Source organism: Panthera tigris, chromosome X (genome assembly GCF_018350195.1).
Source record: "Panthera tigris isolate Pti1 chromosome X, P.tigris_Pti1_mat1.1, whole genome shotgun sequence".
NCBI lineage: Eukaryota > Metazoa > Chordata > Mammalia > Carnivora > Felidae > Panthera > Panthera tigris.
In genome coordinates, this window is record NC_056677.1 from 108,931,043 (window position 1) to 108,948,393 (window position 17,351).

Consider the following 17,351-nt stretch of genomic DNA (forward strand, 5'->3'; position numbering starts at 1 on the left):
CTCAATAGTCCATTTCTTTCTAAGCCAACCCTGATCTTGTGCCCTGAGGCATAGATGGTGCAGGATTTTCCTTTTTCCCCACTTCAGTAAGAGTGCCCTGCTCTCCAAGAGCACCCTCCTCAAGGGAAAAGGGAAGCAACTTTTATTTCCTATTTCAAATTCTTGGCCTCTGTGTTCCTGTTCACAGTTCCACCCAAGGAACTTACACAATCAGGACGATCGGCCACCCGATGCTTGCTCAACAGATAGCCAATGGGCAAAATTTTCTAAGTATGAATAGTTTGCAAGCTAAATAGTTAAAGCCTCCAGATTTGTAGCTTCCTTCCCCTCTAATCCATGCAACTGATACCTAAATTCTCTTTGGAAAAGGGAAAGGGTAAATCTGTAAATGGTTCTGTAACCCGAACCATAAATTTGTTCTGAAAAATATGTGCCTTGCACAAAATTAGATCATGTTATATTCATAACCTTAAAAACCAATACTTAACTGCTTACCTTTAACCTCTATCCTGCAGACATGGGATAGATAAGAAATAAAGGGCCCGTTTTTTTCCTTTTTGCATGCTTGAAAACATGCAAGTATCTAATAACATTTATGTGAAAACTCATACATGTTTCATTTGCATAAAGGGCTGAACGTGTGAGTCTCCCCAAATTCATATGTTGAAATCTTAACCCCACTCTGATGGTATCTAGAGGTGGGGGCCTTTGGGAGGTGATTGGGTCAGGAGAATGGAGCCCTCACGAATGGGATTAGTGCCCTTATAAGAAGAGGCCAGAGAACAAGCTAGCTACATTTTGCCATGTGAACCATACAGCAAGAAGTCAGCCATCAAATGGAAAGAGGGCCCTCCCCAGAACCTGACCGTGCCCGCATCCTGATCTCAGACTTTCGGCCTCCAGAGCTGTGGGAAAATAAGGTTTTGTTGTTGACAAGCCACCCAGTTTATGGTATTTTGCTATCGTGGCCCACACTAAGAGACATAGCAAACCTTGTCTTTCCTGGACAACTTTGTCTTACTCAGAAGAGGAGACAGGGTGGACTTCCAGAAGGAAGCCCCCAAAGCTAAGGCCATTTTTAGTGTGATAGATTAGAATGGGTTATCTCACGTCCAACACCTAGTGGCCGAGAGGGAAAAAGGAAACTCCTTGAGAAAAGAGAATTCTGTCCATGGGGTCGCAAACTTGAAATCACGAAATTACTCAGAGTCTGTAATTTAAACTTTATTTCATATCTATTGTTAAATTACACAAAATCAGCAAATGGTCTGTAAAGCTACACCATTGGACAGATGTTTACAGTTGAAATCATGGGATTTATATGATAATGACAAAAATGTGTATTTATCACATCCCTTATATACAATAATCAGTATAGACAGAGAAAATGCACTTAATCTTCACAAGCCATGCACACCACAACAATATAACACAAAATGTTTTTTTCTGTAACAAGCTTTTCCACTGGCTCTGGCTTCGCCCTGCTTTCCAGCAGTACCTATCAGTTTTAAGAGCAAACACTGTGTATCGAAACTAAACAAAATTGAAATAACCACAGTGATCTACAGGATCTTTATTTTAAAAACACAATGTACACAAAATAGCTTCACTCAAAAACACGTGGATTTCAAGGCGTGTCTGGGTTTTAAACAAATTCCTTCCGGTTTTTCAGTTCTCCAAATTCCCAGGACTGCAACACTGTCGGACAAAAGAAACTTTAGATACGGGGATACAAGCTCAGCGTCAAGCACGTTTATTTTTAAACCCAAATACTCAGCTTCTTGTCCGGCTCGTGGCCATAGTCTAACAGATGAAACTAGATCATGCAGATAAGCGGCAGATTGTACAAGATGTGACTTTATCATCGCACTTCTGAGCATGTCGCTCCTGAAAACATAAATGCCACTTCCAAGTGTCTTGCTGGATTCACAGCAGGGGGTGAGGGTAAGTCCTTACAAAAGCATCGCAAAACCCATAAAATGGAAACTTCCCAGAATCCTGATGCTTGCCAGCACAGTGGGGGACGTGCTCCTTCTTGCTCTGCTCGATTCATAACCGATACCTTAAAAGTATTTGTGCAGAGACTTAACAATATGAAATCACTCTCCTCAATGCATATGCTCCTGCTACTTAACCTCACTGCAGAGCACTCTTGCTGTTTGTTCTTTCTAAAAACAGAACCTAGTAGGGGGTTAGCCAAAGTATCGAGGTACAGCTTTTGGTGTTACTGCATAACTGGCTATCCTGATGCTTATTCTACCATTTCCCCCCTTCTTGTAATTGTCTACAATCTGTCAACACGCACACACAAAAAGAACAAACGGGCTAGAAGTAGCCAGCCCAACTGGCAACGGTACCATAAAATTGTACAAAAAGTCAGTAACGATCCACTCACATTCCCGTTCATTTCTATCTGATCGAGAATAACTTCAGCAATATTTTTAGACACGTTATCCTGTTCAAGAGTTTCTTGATAAGGACCTCACTACACAGACATTGATAAGACAATTCTATAGAAAGAAAGTCCCGACTCGAATCCAGGATTATGTATCACAAGAAACTCAGCAACACGCCATTTATATGATGAAGAAGGATTCTATAAATGGGTTGTTTTGGAATGAGCACAACTCGGAGAAGCCTTAAAATGAATGAGAAGCAGAGCCAAAAGGATTCCAGAATTGTTGAAATTACAGTGCCCAGAAAGTGTCTGAAAATTAGATCTTTACACTGCTATTCCATTTGGGAGAAAAGGGTTTTTGTTCACTATGAGATACACCCTGTTTAAAACCTTTAGACAGTAGAAGGTAGAAAAAGTTGAAAATTCTAAACATCTCTTAAATAACAAGATACGAATCCTGTTCCGCTTGAAAAGCCAATATTTTTACATAAAACTACCCATGTTTCAGACAGAAAAATCTTCGTTTCTATTGTTTGCTAAGATTTACCATCAGTTCTTATTCCATTTAAATAGATTCCTTGGTAAAATCAGAAGAAACTAAAAGGTTTCGTGGTTAATTGTAGTTGTTTTTTTTTTTTTCTGTTTATATTCATGCCTACCCCTGGAAACAAATGTCTGCCTCCAAGATTGAGCTTTAACAGTGTATCATGAATAATTTGGAGTCCGTTTCTTAGCCACAAGTTGAATGGCCACATTTTATGTTTTCATTTTGTCTCTGACTAATTTAAGCACTTCTTAAAATATAGAAACAGCAATTTCTGGCAAGTCTGGTTTGGTTTTTGGATTTTATAAATACTCCAACAAACCAAAAAGAGACAATTTAATTACATACTGAGAGTTGTTTTACCCACGCACAGTATAACATTTAATTGAAAGGCAACTGTAAAGGCAACATCTTAACTTTTCCTTTAACTTCCAAACTTAAGGAAGCAAGATGTGTTTGGAAACTCTCACGTTTTAAGATCTGCCATACTCCTACTGGCGCTTTGGGACAAGTGCGCAAAGGCCATTGGGAGCCACTTAACGCCACTTCTCTACGCTGCCTATGTAGTCGTTGGTGCCATTGCTGGTGTTGCCATCACTCTGCTCTTGGCCTGCGCTCTGCTTCTGGCTTTCACGGTTCTCCTTGTGGCTCGAATTCTGACTCGAATGCTGAGTCAGGTTCTGAATCAGATTCTGAGTCACATTCTGATTGGCATTCAGATTTGGGTTCTGACTCGGATTCTGACTCGGATTCTGGCTCTGACCCTGACTCTGGAAATGGGTCTGAAGGAACCTCCCCTTCAGAAATTTGCGTTGTTCCTGACGCTTCTGCCTAGCTTCCTGATGCTCCTTCTGCCTCATAAACTGATACCTTTGCAAAAAGAGATCTTTGGCGTAGCTGTACAATTCCATATCCAGAAAATTTAGTCCCTCAATCCGCTTTTGGATTTCCTCATTGATCTCAACACTAGAGGCCCTGGTGGTATTGTATTGGGTAAATGGCGAAATAAAGTTCATGTTGAAGGTTTTCTCAAACAGATACTGGGTCTTTCGCTGAAACTCAGTGAGGCCGAAGAACGCCATGTGCTTCAGATTCGATTTGGCACTTTCCAGGAGGACCTTGTTCCTCTGCTTCTCAGGCATGACAGACAGGTTGTAGCAGCCTACTAGGGTCAGGTCAGAGAGCATGCGCACTTGGCGGTTGTTGGCTAGATTATAGGGACAGTCCATGAACTCTTTTAGGGGGCAGCCAGACCAGTCATCGCCAGTGTAGCAGCTGGGCAGCTCTTCTGAGGTTGGGGGCCTTCCATCACAGACATGCAGGGATGCTTTCCATGTGGCCCCTCTCTGGACATGCCTCCACTCGCTCAAGTACCGGGACACTGGGTCTCGGAGGATGGTGATGTAGTGGAAGTTTCTACAGACAAAGCACAGAGAACAACAGTGAGAGGTGCGGGTGACATAGGTGGAGTCAGGGAGGTGCATGGCGGACGTGATGTTCACCGGTCAGTAAGGAAGGCAAAAAGGGAATGATGGTGATCTGGCGGCATTTGTCCCCGTGCACTGTGCTGTAGACCACTTGTCTGAGTCCTACTAGCCTGGCCAGGAAGCTAATTCTTTTGCCCGATTTGCTGGTACTGCAGCTAAAACAAGTAGGAAACGTTTAGGCCTAGGACATCATCCCTGTCATTCTTCACTCCCTCTGCCTGCTCCCCCTGTTTGGCTTGCCCCAATCAATGACAGAATCTTCCCAAAGACCTCATTTGCTAAGGAGGCAACCATTTTATTTCATACCCCCCACCCTTAAACCTGCATCAACTGATCACAAAATGGACACCAGTGGAAGCAAGTGATTTTTTTAATGTTTTATTTAGTTTTCAGAGAGACAGAGAGACAGAGAGACAGAGAGAGAGCACACAAGCAGGGGAGGAGCAAAGAGAGAGGGAGACACAGAATCCTAAGCAGGCTCCAGGCTCCAAGCTGTCAGCAGAGAGCCCGACGCGGGACTTGAACCCACGAACCACGAGATCATAACCTGAGCTGAAGGTGGACTCTTAACCGATGAAGCCACTCAGGTGCCCCACAAGTGATCTTATCGAAGCGATAATGGAGTTGATAAGTGAGCTGAAATTCTAATCTTTCTTACTAAATATACGAAAGCATTCCCCCAATATCCAGTCTAAACAGGATACCTTATTAAACAATAAAACCGCATTGAAAGGGTGCCAATATGATGCTTTGATTTTGGCTGTTGTCCTAACATCATGGCTCCTTCCTTACGGAAGTGGAACGTACAGGGAGGCAGAGCAGCCCAGGGCCTCCAGAAATAAACACTGCGGTTAGTCACCGACTGAAATAGACACGGTAGCTGCCAATGGCATATATGCAGGCTACTACCTCGGTTTCAGCCGTTGCTGAACACTTGCCCCACCCCTTGCTGCCAGCCCTCACCTCTTCCTCTGTGGCACCATAGGACAGCCACCCTCAGCTAGCACGTCCACACTTAACCTTTGTTAAAACGCTTTTGATACGGAATGGTGATTCCTTGTTTGTATTTCTGCTTAAACTATGTTTTCCAGAACAGGGGCTCTGGGCTGCTCTTCTAGAACTTCCAGGGAATTGGAGGGACAGAGCTGGGGACTGGGAAGGCCATGCCTTATCGTGGCCAAAGTCTCTGGGTGATCTTCTAAGCGCCTTGCAAGTATCACAGAAAGTGTCTTTTAAATTATTTTATATATTTTTCTGGAATAAATAAGCATGGGTGCCCAGGAGAAGCATCTGGGAGTGAAAATGGAAAGAGGCCTCGACTTTCTTCACCTACCTCATTGCTTTTCCTAGGACCTGACTTTGCTAGCACCACTAAAATTCATGTCTGTGAAGTCCCACTGCTTTACGGCCAGCAGCTTTTGTTGTCCCGCAGCCCTTACTAAGAAAGGTGACTCTTCCCACGGGCTTTCTCCTTCCGCCCTTTGTTCTGGCATTCATTCACTCCTTCAGCCAATACATATTTACTGAGCCTTTATGCTACGCTGGAGGCAACAGCTTAGCGGCAGTCTAATTATTTGGAAAAAACAGAAGCTTATGAAGTCCAGTGACACATTTGGATTAATCTTTGAACCAGCTTTACACGGCACACATTACAATGGGGGCTGCTGGGTATTTCAGACCCCCATAACAGAGTCACCTTCATGCTTAGCTGACAGTCCTCCTGCCCTGACTTTTTGTACTGGTTTAAGCCTACAGTGACATCTTCTGGTAAATCCGGGAGTGAACCCCCCCCCCCCGCCCGCACACACCCTCCCCCCCCCCCCATGCAAGTCTGAGGCTCTTCGTCCTAAAAACACTTTCAGAACAGAGAGATCCCAACCACCGGGGTTAATGTCACAACCACGGTTTTGGAAGCAGCATCCTCACATAGGAAGAGAGAGGAGGCGCCACAGAAAGGCAGACACAGACATCCAGAGTCTCACCCTTTACGGATGTGTGTCTCCTCGTGCCCATATGAGATGAGGGCAGTCCAATGTGGGAAGCCTCAGTCTCTACACTGCAGGGATCGTCGTAGCCACAGAGAAATCAGATGAGCCCACATGCACCACACACACACACACACAGACACACACGTGCACACACTGCCCTGGTGGTAACAGCTGTCTGTGCTCAGAAGACAATAGCTCGGGAGATTCAGTGGTTTCCCAACAGCCGGCTTCTTCCAGGGAAAACAGGCCTGGGCTTCTGGACCGCGTCCCCTGGAGATACTTGGGGCTGCTTGAGAGTACGATCCCAGGGCTGAAAAGGCCGATCTGCCGAAGGGCTGGTCTCCGGGAATGGCCGGCAGCCTCCCGAGTGTGTTGGAGGTGGGAAGGCAGGTGAGGATAACACCTGGGAGCTTTGGTTGGGCAAAGAATCCAGGAGGCTCATTACTCTGAGTGGAGAGCTGTCGGGGAAATACAGAGAAACAGTCTCCCCACCTAGGGCACCTGAGGATGTGACAGCCCAACCCACGGGGAACGTGACTGGGGAGGCCAAGAGGCACAGAAACACGAGTGGCGGTCTTCTGCCGGTCACTTCCGTTCCAGCACCTCGCGTGGGCCTGGCGCGTCAATATCATGTGTCGTTAATGGCTGGAGCGAGCAGAGGGCCAGAAAAACAAGAATTAGATGAGGCAAGAAGAGAGGAGTGGAGTGTGGACGCACAAAGATGAGCAGGAGCACAAACTAGCCTGTTGTGTGCGGAGGAAGTGCCCCGAGACCCCCTGGCTGGGAATTCAGCGGGGAATGGCAGGGCTTGGCATATGGACAGGTAGCCACCCACCTGGCTGCGGAAGCCCTCGGGTCCCCCGAGAAAGGATTTAGACTTCTGGAGATGCCAGAGAGGGCTTTAAAGGGGTTTAAGCAGGGGAACGACACGACGAGATCCGTGTTTTAGAAAGCTCGCCAGGCACAGAGTGTGGAGATGGAATTAGGGAGGCTAGCTGAGGCCACTGCACAAAACAAGACAAAAGAAGGAGGACACACTAGGGACATTTTTAGGGGGTAGAGTTAGCAAACCACGGTGTCAAAATGAACGCAGGGGACAGGAAAGAGGAGGGTTAAGGACATCCCTGGGTTTTTGACGGCCGGCCTCCCGTGCCCTGGGGCATCCAACAAGAGAGCTGAATGGACAGGCACAGTGCTCCGACGGTGATGTGGCCTTAACATAAAGATGTGGCAGTGCCACCAAAAAGTACTAGTTTCAAACCGTGACAGGCTACTTAGGGATCGATTTTTAATTCCACACGTGTGGCTTCAACGCCTCGAAGACCGCATTTAAATACCCCCGAGGTACCTCGAGGTTTCTCTTCTTTATGCTAAATATGGTTTTCAACTACTCTGGACACTGCCTCAAGTTGCCCCCGTGTCCGCTTGTTTCTTCTGAATATGTTCCACTTGATCGGAATGCGCCCTCCAGGCACAGTCTGACGAGTGACACATCGGGACAGTCTGTCACCTCCCTCATTCTCCACACCACGTCTTCTAATGTCGCCTCACCGCCGACACACAGTCAACTAAACTCTTTCCTTTGTTGTTACACATACACCATTTTGAAATCCAATCTGCTTTATCCTGGACCTTGATCCTGGCCTTTACTTGTGGCCCTGTTTAATTTCTTCTTGTTGGAGTGGGTCTCAGCCTGTCAAAACACATCTGGATTCTGATCATACCCCCAATATCTTCACCCTATCTCCTTATTCCTTCTGGCAATGCCTGTATGCAGACATGGGTCAAAACAGGACACGATGCAGGCGACAGCAGATCTGTGGTAGCTGCTGGAAATCTCCCTTCACGTGGACGTTAACTGGAAGGGTGCCGCTGAACGGACCAATTTAATTTTAAATGACTGAGCCATTTAAAATGGCTCAGCCCCAGGAAAATCACACTCAGCCTGTTTCAGTTAGTGGTAATGGGACAGAAGTATCTTGCGACGAAATGTGTCAATTAAGATGAACAGGTATCACATCTTTAAATTGGAGTCAGGACGTCCCATCGGTCACCCAGGTGAATTTAATAACCACTCTTTGGTACGTCTGTGTGCCCGTGATGCCGTACAGAACAGGCCGAACAACATGAAAGGTTTGCCACCCTCTATGAGTCTAGGCCAGCTCTTTGCTGTCATTTCTCTACTGGGTCACTGCAGCAGGGTCCTGGCCCACCTCCCTGCCTCTGGTCTCACACCTAGCCCACCCCCCACCCATATGGCACACGTCTGACCTGTCATTCCCTGAGACCTCTTAATCCCTGACACCTAACGCGTCAGATCCAAGCTCCTCCCACACAGCCTCGTGGGGGCTGGCAGCCACCTTTCTTTCTCTCCAGCCCTATTTCTATCAAGCTCCCTCTACACAAGCCTCTCTCAACCATCAGTGATTTTGCATCTCCCCGCCCCCCCCCCGAGTCTGGCACATTTGGCAATCTCTGGAGACACTCTGGTTGTTGCAGCTTTTGGGGGGGGGGCATGTGCTACTGGCATCTAGTGGATTGAGTCTAGGGATCCTGCTACACCTCCTACAGTGCAGACAAAAAGTTACCCAGTTCCCAATGTCGGTAGCTGAAAAATCCTGCTCTTTTCTGTATTCTCCAGGTATGGAAAAGTAGTTTCGTTTTCCAAATCGGTCCCAGGCAATGACCCGACAGGCCCCTTTCCTTTGGGGATGGAAGGCCCACTCTTTTGAATGGCCTGTGTATTTTTTTTAAGTTTATTTATTTACTTTTGAGAGGGAGAGAGCGAGAGAAAGAGAGACACAGCAAGCACACGGAAGTGGGGGAGGGGCGGAGAAAGAGGGAGAGGGAGAGAATCCAAAGCAGGCTCTGCACCGTCAGCACAGAGCCCGATGCAGGGCTCGAACCCACAAACTGCCACATCATGACCTGAGCTGAAGTTGGGACGCTTAACCCACTGAGTCACCCAGGCGCCCCTGGCCTGTGTATTGTTTAAGTTACCCGGAAAACGCCTTCAAAACTCAACTGTAGGGGCGCCTGGGTGGCTTGGTCGGTTAAGCATCCGACTTGGGCTCAGGTCACGATCTCGCAGTCTGTGAGTTCGAGCCCCGCGTCGGGCTCTGTGCTGACAGCTCGGAGCCTGTAGCCTGTTTCAGATTCTGTGTCTCCCTCTCTCTCTGCTCCTCCCCTGTTCATGCTCTGTCTCTCTCTGTCTCAAAAATAAATAAACGTTAAAAAAATAAAAAAAAATAAAAAAAAACTCAACTGTAAGCTTGCTTCCTCCGTGAAACCTTCCTCAACCTTCCTGGGCAGAGTGAACTGCCCCGGTATTCCTCTGTTCCAGCTGTGCCCGCTGTAGCATTTATCCCTACGTGCTGGGATGGTCCAGTGATTTGTCTCCTTCCCCCGCTGCACTGTGAGCTCTGGGAGAGCAGGGGTTGGGTATCATTCATCAGCGTCAGCTCCTCTGGGTCCGGCACAATGTTTAACATAAAAGAAGTGTTTAATAAAGGATTGTCGAATGGATGCAGCAGAAGCAGCAGAGCTTAGGATGAGCTAATAGGAAAGGCATCTTTTTCTTTGATAAGGAAAAGCCACTAGATGTCAGTATTAAATAACAGATATACCACTTTGTACCTGTGCTGGAACATGTTAAGGCCATCCAGTTACATTTAGCCGTTGTCCCTGACTTTGTGTGCCGCAGACCAATGTTACACAAAGCTGGAAAGTTAAAGGATGTTAAAAGTAAGTAAGTGGATAGAAACGGGTACCATTTTTTCATTTTTATTTGAACAGATTATCCTGCAATAAGGACCTGATTCTAAGTCACAGAATCCTAGCCCTGGCCAGAGCAAGAAGGAACCTTTGAGATGGCAAATCATCTCAGTCACACACTTCACTTTAGAGGTGGGGAAATCGAGGCCCTGAGAGCAGCACGGGTTTGCCCACAAGACACAAGTTGCTGACAGGCCTTGGGAATCAGTGGAACTGCAAGTATTCCTGGGCTGAAGGCCGATATTCTTAGCAGATCCTGCTTCATGCCCGTCAGTTTCCCCGATGGCACGATAAACCAGGCCCGAGATAACCCTCACGAGGAGGAGATGTTTGCTGCTGAGAGAGGGCATGTCTTATACCAACTGCACAGCCAGGAGCTGGGGGGGGCGCTTGGGCCTGCTGCTTACACATCAACACCCATCGAGACCATGAATCGGATATTGTTATTCTCATTGTGAGGATGAAGAAACTAAGAGAGAGGTGATTTGCCCCGGTGTCACGTAGCAAGTCAATCAGGGGTGCTCAGACCGAGCCCATTTCTCTCCAGAACCTGGGGTCTTCACATCCTAGTGCTGGGACCCAAACCCAGGGCTTCCGCTTCTGTCAACAAACTGACGTTGTGGCTCCAGAACCAGCAGCATCAGCACCACTTAGGATCTTATGAGAAATGCACATTCTTGAGCCCTGAATGCAGAAACTCAGGGGCTGGGACCTGGCAGTCCCGGTCTTTTTTTTTTTCTTTTTTTAAGTTTATTTATTTATTTTGAGAGAGAGACAGAGAGAGACAGAGAGAGACAGAGAGTGAGCAAGCGGGGGAGGGGCAGAGAGAGAGAGGGAGAGAGAGCATCCCAAGCTGACACGGGGCTTGAACCCACAAACTGTGAGGTCGTTGTCTAGGCCAAATCCAAGAGTCAGACACTTAACCGACTGAGTCACCCAAGGGTCCCATGGCAGGGTGTGTCTTAAAAAGCCCTTGAGGAAATTCTGGGGCACAAGCACGCCTGGGTCCGTGATCTGCTATCTTAGGCATGTGTCTTCAGAGATTTCAAGTCAGAGATCCCAGGGGCTGCCCAGAGTATGGGCAAGCCAAGTGGGTGCCCAAGAGCAAGCCTGAGACCCTCGCTGCACTCTGTGGACAAGCCTAAAGGATGCCCATTTCTGTCCTGGGAAATCCCAGGGAACTCTGCCCGAGCAAAGCTATGAGGCTCATGCCGTGAACATTTATTTCCCTTTTAGGCCTCTGGTTCATGAACGAGGGTCTTCTTGCACCACTCAACGGAAAAATAAATATCAAATCTATTTCTCTTATGGAAGAAGGCCAACAAAACTGTACAAGTTAAGGTCACAGGAGTGATCAATAAAAAGTTAATTTAAGAAAGGAAACAAATTCTTAGCCCAAATCAATAGGAGTGGACGTTTTATTATACCTGTAGCTTAATTTCATACTGTTTTTTTTTTTTTAAGTTCAGCCTTTGCACATCATGTTCCTGGAGTAATGACGAGTGGTAGCACAATGTGAGCCGTGGTTGGTGGCCCTCAGTACACTGTGCAAACAGTAGGAGTTATATATGACAATGAGTCATCGATGTTGAAGGTCTGATCTCCTTCCTCGGTTGATGATGCTGAAACCAACCGCATGGATCCTCCTACTGTATGTAAATGGCTCGGTCAAAGCGAGGGGAATGGCGTTCAGACAAAACAACATTAATATGTGAGCACAGAGTAAATCAAAGTGGAGTTAATTGAATCAAAGGCACATAAGCCTCTGACGGGATTGGATCCCTCAAGACCCGGACTTGCCATTTTAGCTGCTTTTCTTGGGTGACTCCTGCTGGCAGTCCCCAGAGAGGAGTTCCATAAACGCTGTGATCAGCAGTGGCCGTGAAAAAAGTGGGATTTCGAGAGGGGAGTACTTTGAACTATGTGGACGCTCATTTAAATGTGTCGTTTCTGGTACGTTTGTCGAGACCCTCCTGTGGCTCAGTCGTCATGCTTTTATCTGATTTTCTTCCCGACACTAGGGAGACCTAAGTGATCTGGACACTGAACGTCTGCCTTTGCCCTTCAAATTGTAGCTGTGGGCTCATGACGAGGCCAGACCCTCCTGGACAACCCGTGGCAGGGAGGGAGGAAGACCCCCTTAGGAGCCCACTGATGGCTAAGACGACCACGTCTTCCACTGCTTCTTTGAATGGATTGAGTAGCGTCCTCAGCACCTGCTGGGTGTAATACCAACTTGGAAGAAATTGAAGGTCTCACCCACCAAACAATCTACTCAGTTCGCTTGCACAGGATTTCTTGTTTATTCTTCACACACCACCCAAAGGAGCAGGTCTATGTATGTAAAGGAATAGCTTAATTAACACCTCTATTAAATGATCTCTTTCCTTTGGCTAACTGAAGCCTCTTTTTAACATGTCTTCCTTGTGTTTACTATTATTATTATTTTTTTTTTTGGTAAATCTCTTTTTTTTTTTTTTTTCCCGCTCCCACGTTTCCTGCCTTCCAGAAGGGTCAGCCTGGTGAGGGGAGCTGGCCCGGTTTAGCCGAGCAGGACCTTCTGCCCTGCGGCCCCAGGCTAGGGCCAGGTCTTCAGCCACGTGTGTCTGTTGTGAGGGCACACTGGCCTGAGCACAAATGGGACTTCTATTAAACAGAAGGATGTTCTGCTAAGCCGTTCTTCTCCTCTTCCGTTCACAAAGCAGCAAGACGCTGTTTTCTGCTTTGTTGAAAAGGAAGAAAAGAAGATTTCTAATGTCTGTAAATTCAAACCCAACGTGAAATTCTTCGCGCGATAAGTCCTGGTGATATTTACTTCTTTTTAAGAGAAATCTAGCTCTCTTCCTTCCCAAAGCCCAGTAGGCTCCCAAGTACATAAATCTAAGGACTTCTGCAAATAGAAAAATGAGTTCTTTAACAGGATGCGAAATTCCGGGTTTTATGACCCGTGGTTACCAGCCTTCACCCAGGGTCCACTCAATTGCGCGGCGGCATGAGAAGTTCTGCATTCTGAAGTTATTTTGTGAGTCTCGGCTCATTAATACTCAGTGTGTTGCTGAGGTGTCGGGAAGTCTCAGAGAAAAACTCGTTCAGCGTGTCACGCCCCATGAAGGGACGTGTGCTGCCCACGACACGTGAAGACCGGTGCTGCCACTGATTAACAAGCTCACGCGTCCTGCCTTCCCTGCCCGCCTGCTACTTCTCAGCTCCCTGTTTCTAAGTGGCATCCCTGTGTCAACTGTCATGGCCTGAGGGCCGCCATCCCAGGCAGCCGGCAAGAGGGGTCGGCTCTCTTCCTTCCTTCAGAAGGGTGGGCAGAGGTGGGCCAGGGCAAGCGTCAACCCCTGGACGACAGGAGGAGGCTAGGGAAATGTCTAAATGCGCCACTGAAACCGGCATGGTTACTGTCGTGCACCTCAGATGAGCACCTTCGGTATCTCTTGTCCTCAGGCTCTATTGTTCCTGACCTGCTTTTTTTGCTGGGAAGCACGTCCACTACAAAGCACAGGTCCGAGGTCTCAACCAGGAAGTCATAAAAATGGTACCATCATGAGGCGCCTGGGTGGCTCAGTCGGTTGAGCGTCTGACCTCAGCTCAGGTCATGATCTCACGGCTCGTGAGTTCGAGCCCCGTGTCAGGCTCTGTGCTGACGGCTCGGAGCCTGGAGCCTGCTTCGGATTCTGTGTCTCCCTCTCTCTCTCTCTCTCTCTCTCTCTCTCTCTCTCCTCTCTGCTGCTCATGCTCTGTCTCTGTCTCAAAAATAAATCAACATTAAAAAAAATATAAGAAAACATGGTACCATCATGACGTTCAATTCAGGAACAGGCACGCACAAGTTGGCGATACGGTGTTCTTTTAGCCCTGGAGGTGGGGAGCTTGGCCTTGCATTGCAAGGCATATGCTTACTTGAGCCACAGTGAGTGTACCATCTCTGGGGGACTGAGAAGTTGCCACAAGGGAAGCTGTGAGAGCAGTAGCAAGGAAGCCATATGTATATGGGCTTCTGCTCTCAAAGAACTTAACATGTAGTTGGGGGGACAGAAGCACCATTCAGTGCGAGGGGGCGGGGGGGAGAAGGGCAGAACACAGCGAGGCGCTAATTGTGTCATTCCGAGCCTGGGTGCAAAATGAGTCAGAGAGGACAGTTTATCGTACGTGATAGTCATCAAGGAAGGCTTTGTGTAGGAGGAGGCGGAGGAGGAGAAAGCTGACTGAGCCCTAAGGGAGCGAAAGAATTTAAGCAGGTGTGATGTGTGGAGGACTGGAGACGTTCTGACACGAGCAAGCAGCACAGCAGAGGGGATACTAATAAGTGCTCTGACTCAAAGTGGGCCCGCAGTGTGCCAGGCCCTACGCTAGGTGATTTCTCGCGGCACCCCACCACACGGGTGCCAAGGCCTTCCTTCACCGCGGGCACAGTTTGTGAAATGATGAAGAGGGTCCGTCCATTCTAGCCACCTGTGACTGCTGAGCCTCTTGAAACGTGGCTAGCCCAAAAGTAGTGCTTTTAGTGTTTTCAAGCAGACTAAAGATTACCAGGACTGAGGGCAAGAGAAAATATCCCAGTAATGAATTAGTATTTATAGCGATTGCATTGTGGAAATGATCTATTTTTGATACATTGGGTCAATTAGGGTATATATTACATTTAATTTCACTGTATCTTTTCACTTGCGATGTGGCTACTAGAAGGTTTAACATGACAAATGGGACGGACGTTGTATTTCTGCTGGACAGTGTGACTCTATCCACAGCCAGGCTGTCTGGGTTCAAATTCAAATTCAAATTCAAATTCCAGCTCTGCAATTAGTAGCTGTGTGGGCCTGGGCATATAATTTAACCTCTCTGTGCTCCCCTATTTCTCATGTATAGCCTGAGGGAAAACTGTAGGGTCTGAATGAAGATGAAAAGGAGGATGTCTAGCTAGCTATCTAGCTAGCGATCAAGTTGTTACTATTATTGTCGTTGTTGCTGTTAGTATACAGGTAAGGGTATTCAGCTAAAAGATGTTATTTCACTATACAAAAATCACAGAGCTAGTTAGTGACTGTCTGGCAGGTCTGTGTGACTCCTGAGCCCAAACTCTTTTTTTTTTTTTTTTAGAGAGAGAGAGAGAGAGAGAGAGAGAATGGGAGAGAGAGAGAGAGAGAGGGAGAGATCATGTGGGGGTGGGGGCAGGGGAAGAGAGAAAAGAGGGAATCCCAGCCAGGCTTCACACCCAGCACAGAGCCCAACGTGGGGCTTGATCTCACAACCATGAGATCATGACCCCAACTGAAATCAAGAGACAGACGTGTAACCGACTGAGCCATCCAGGCATCCCCTGAGCCCAAACTCTTGCCCACTGCCCTGGTTGATGCCCTCTTTGGTCTCTGCATCCTCACTGCCAGCGCGGTCCGAGTCTCCCGCCTGTGGGCTCTCCCTGGCTCTGACAACCTCACTCGGGCCCGGGCACTGAGCTCAGCCTCCAGAGGCACAGGCAAGGGCACAACTGACCCGGCCAGAGCAGGAAGCGTAGAGTAGGAGGTAGTTGAATATGCCAGGATGGGAAAGGAGGTGCTGATTTCGTGGGGCCTGTGGGCCCACGACTGCGCCTTAGGGAGGGAGCTGGGCGCATGAGAAGTGGGGGCCGGGGCTGCAGCTGGTGACCTTTCTACCGCCAGCTCCCTCGCCGTTCCCAGATTGTGAGAAATCCAGAGACACGTGGAATCGTTTCTTTAGGGGCCTCCACGAGGACAAGGACTCAAGTAACGGGGCTTTTTCACCGGGTAGACGGTCACTAAATATCATTTAGGGTCATTTTGAGCAGGCTGTAACCGGCTGTACTCGTTCGCCTGTGCCTGCCGTACACGTGCTGTCTGGGAGGCAGGCACCTCGAGTGTGCTTTGGAGAGATCGTTAGAGGAAAACTAGTCAAGATAAATGGCTGCTCTCAGCATCGTGCTATTTTCCAGAACAGCACAGGGGGAAAGTTTCCCCCTAAATGAAAGCTGCCCTTCTTGAGCCCTGGGTTGATTTTAATGAGCTCTAATATTGTTTTAAGGTGCCGAGAGAGATGAAGTACAAACCCTCGCTTTTGGGGGGGGGGAGCAAATCTCCTTAACCATTTCAACTGTAAAGAATCGCAGCCATTCAGAATTTCCAGGACTGGCAGGGACGTGCCTCCCTTCCCCTGGGAGCGTTTTTTTCTGCAGGTACTCAGGCTGCAAAAGGCACAATTATTGTGGAAATAAGTGTTCTCTACAGTACCGGGCGTGGCCTTGTTTCTTTATAATGATAACATTGGGAATGGAAAAATAACTCGCCAACCCCAACCCCCCAACCTCTCTACCTGACAAAGAATCTGATGTGACTTTGGAGTGGCTCCAGGAAGGGGTCACGAAGACACCAAGATCCTGCCTGAGTAGAAGGAGTTATTTTGAAGGAAATAGTTTGTTAGGTTGGTGCCTGTCGTGGGTTTGTTTTCCGTGGTGGCGGCAAGAGACTTTGGACCGCTAGCTGTGTTTCTGCTTTCAGGCAAAAAGAGAATGTACCCCGGGGGGCCAGGGGACCAAGTGCCCTCCACACCGCGCCCCGGCTCCTGCAGGTTACAAGTGAGTATCACACTGGAATGTCTTGGGTCCCAGAGCAAGATATTTTTGTACCCATCCACAATGTGACAGAGTGGGAAAACTTAAAAGCTCGTGAAACCAAACAGCTGTATATGTTGTCATATATGAGTCATGGTCCCAGTTTGGTAAAAGTGTCAACGTCCCCCAACTTTTGACAGAGTAGAAGCTCTGTTTTTGTTTTTGTTTTTTCTTAAATGGCACTTCGCAAGTGCCATCTCGTGCAAAATGGGGACCTATTTTTCTGAGAAGGAGTCAGGCCATCTTCTAGTCACGGTGGGAAGTTCACCGAGCAGGGAGCCTGAGTCCTCGGTCCCTGCCTCCACGGATAGGCTGAGCTCTGTGCTGCCCTCCACATGGACGAGGGCCATGTCCCACGTGTGTAAACCAGCCCACCTGCTGAGAGGCAAAGCCCCTGTAAAGGGAGCCACTGGAAGTCACGCACAGATGGAGGCAACAGACCCATATCTGGCACAGAATAGCGGGGCTTGGCAGGCCTCTTGGACAGGTCGCTTGGTCCAACTGTTTTACCATTGGGAACACCCAGGCCCAG

At 47.9% G+C, this 17,351-nt stretch overlaps 1 protein-coding gene across 1 annotated transcript in view; it reads right to left on the bottom strand.

Moving 5' to 3' along the window:
- Nucleotides 1–1,209: 1,209 nt before the first annotated feature.
- HS6ST2 (heparan sulfate 6-O-sulfotransferase 2) overlaps nt 1,210–17,351 on the bottom strand; it is a 287,910-nt gene continuing 271,768 nt past the window's right edge. The window contains exon 3 of the mRNA XM_042975078.1: nt 1,210–4,358. Coding sequence (XP_042831012.1) covers nt 3,479–4,358 — 880 coding nt within the window. The 3' untranslated portion in view covers nt 1,210–3,478. The remainder of the gene's footprint in view (nt 4,359–17,351) is intronic.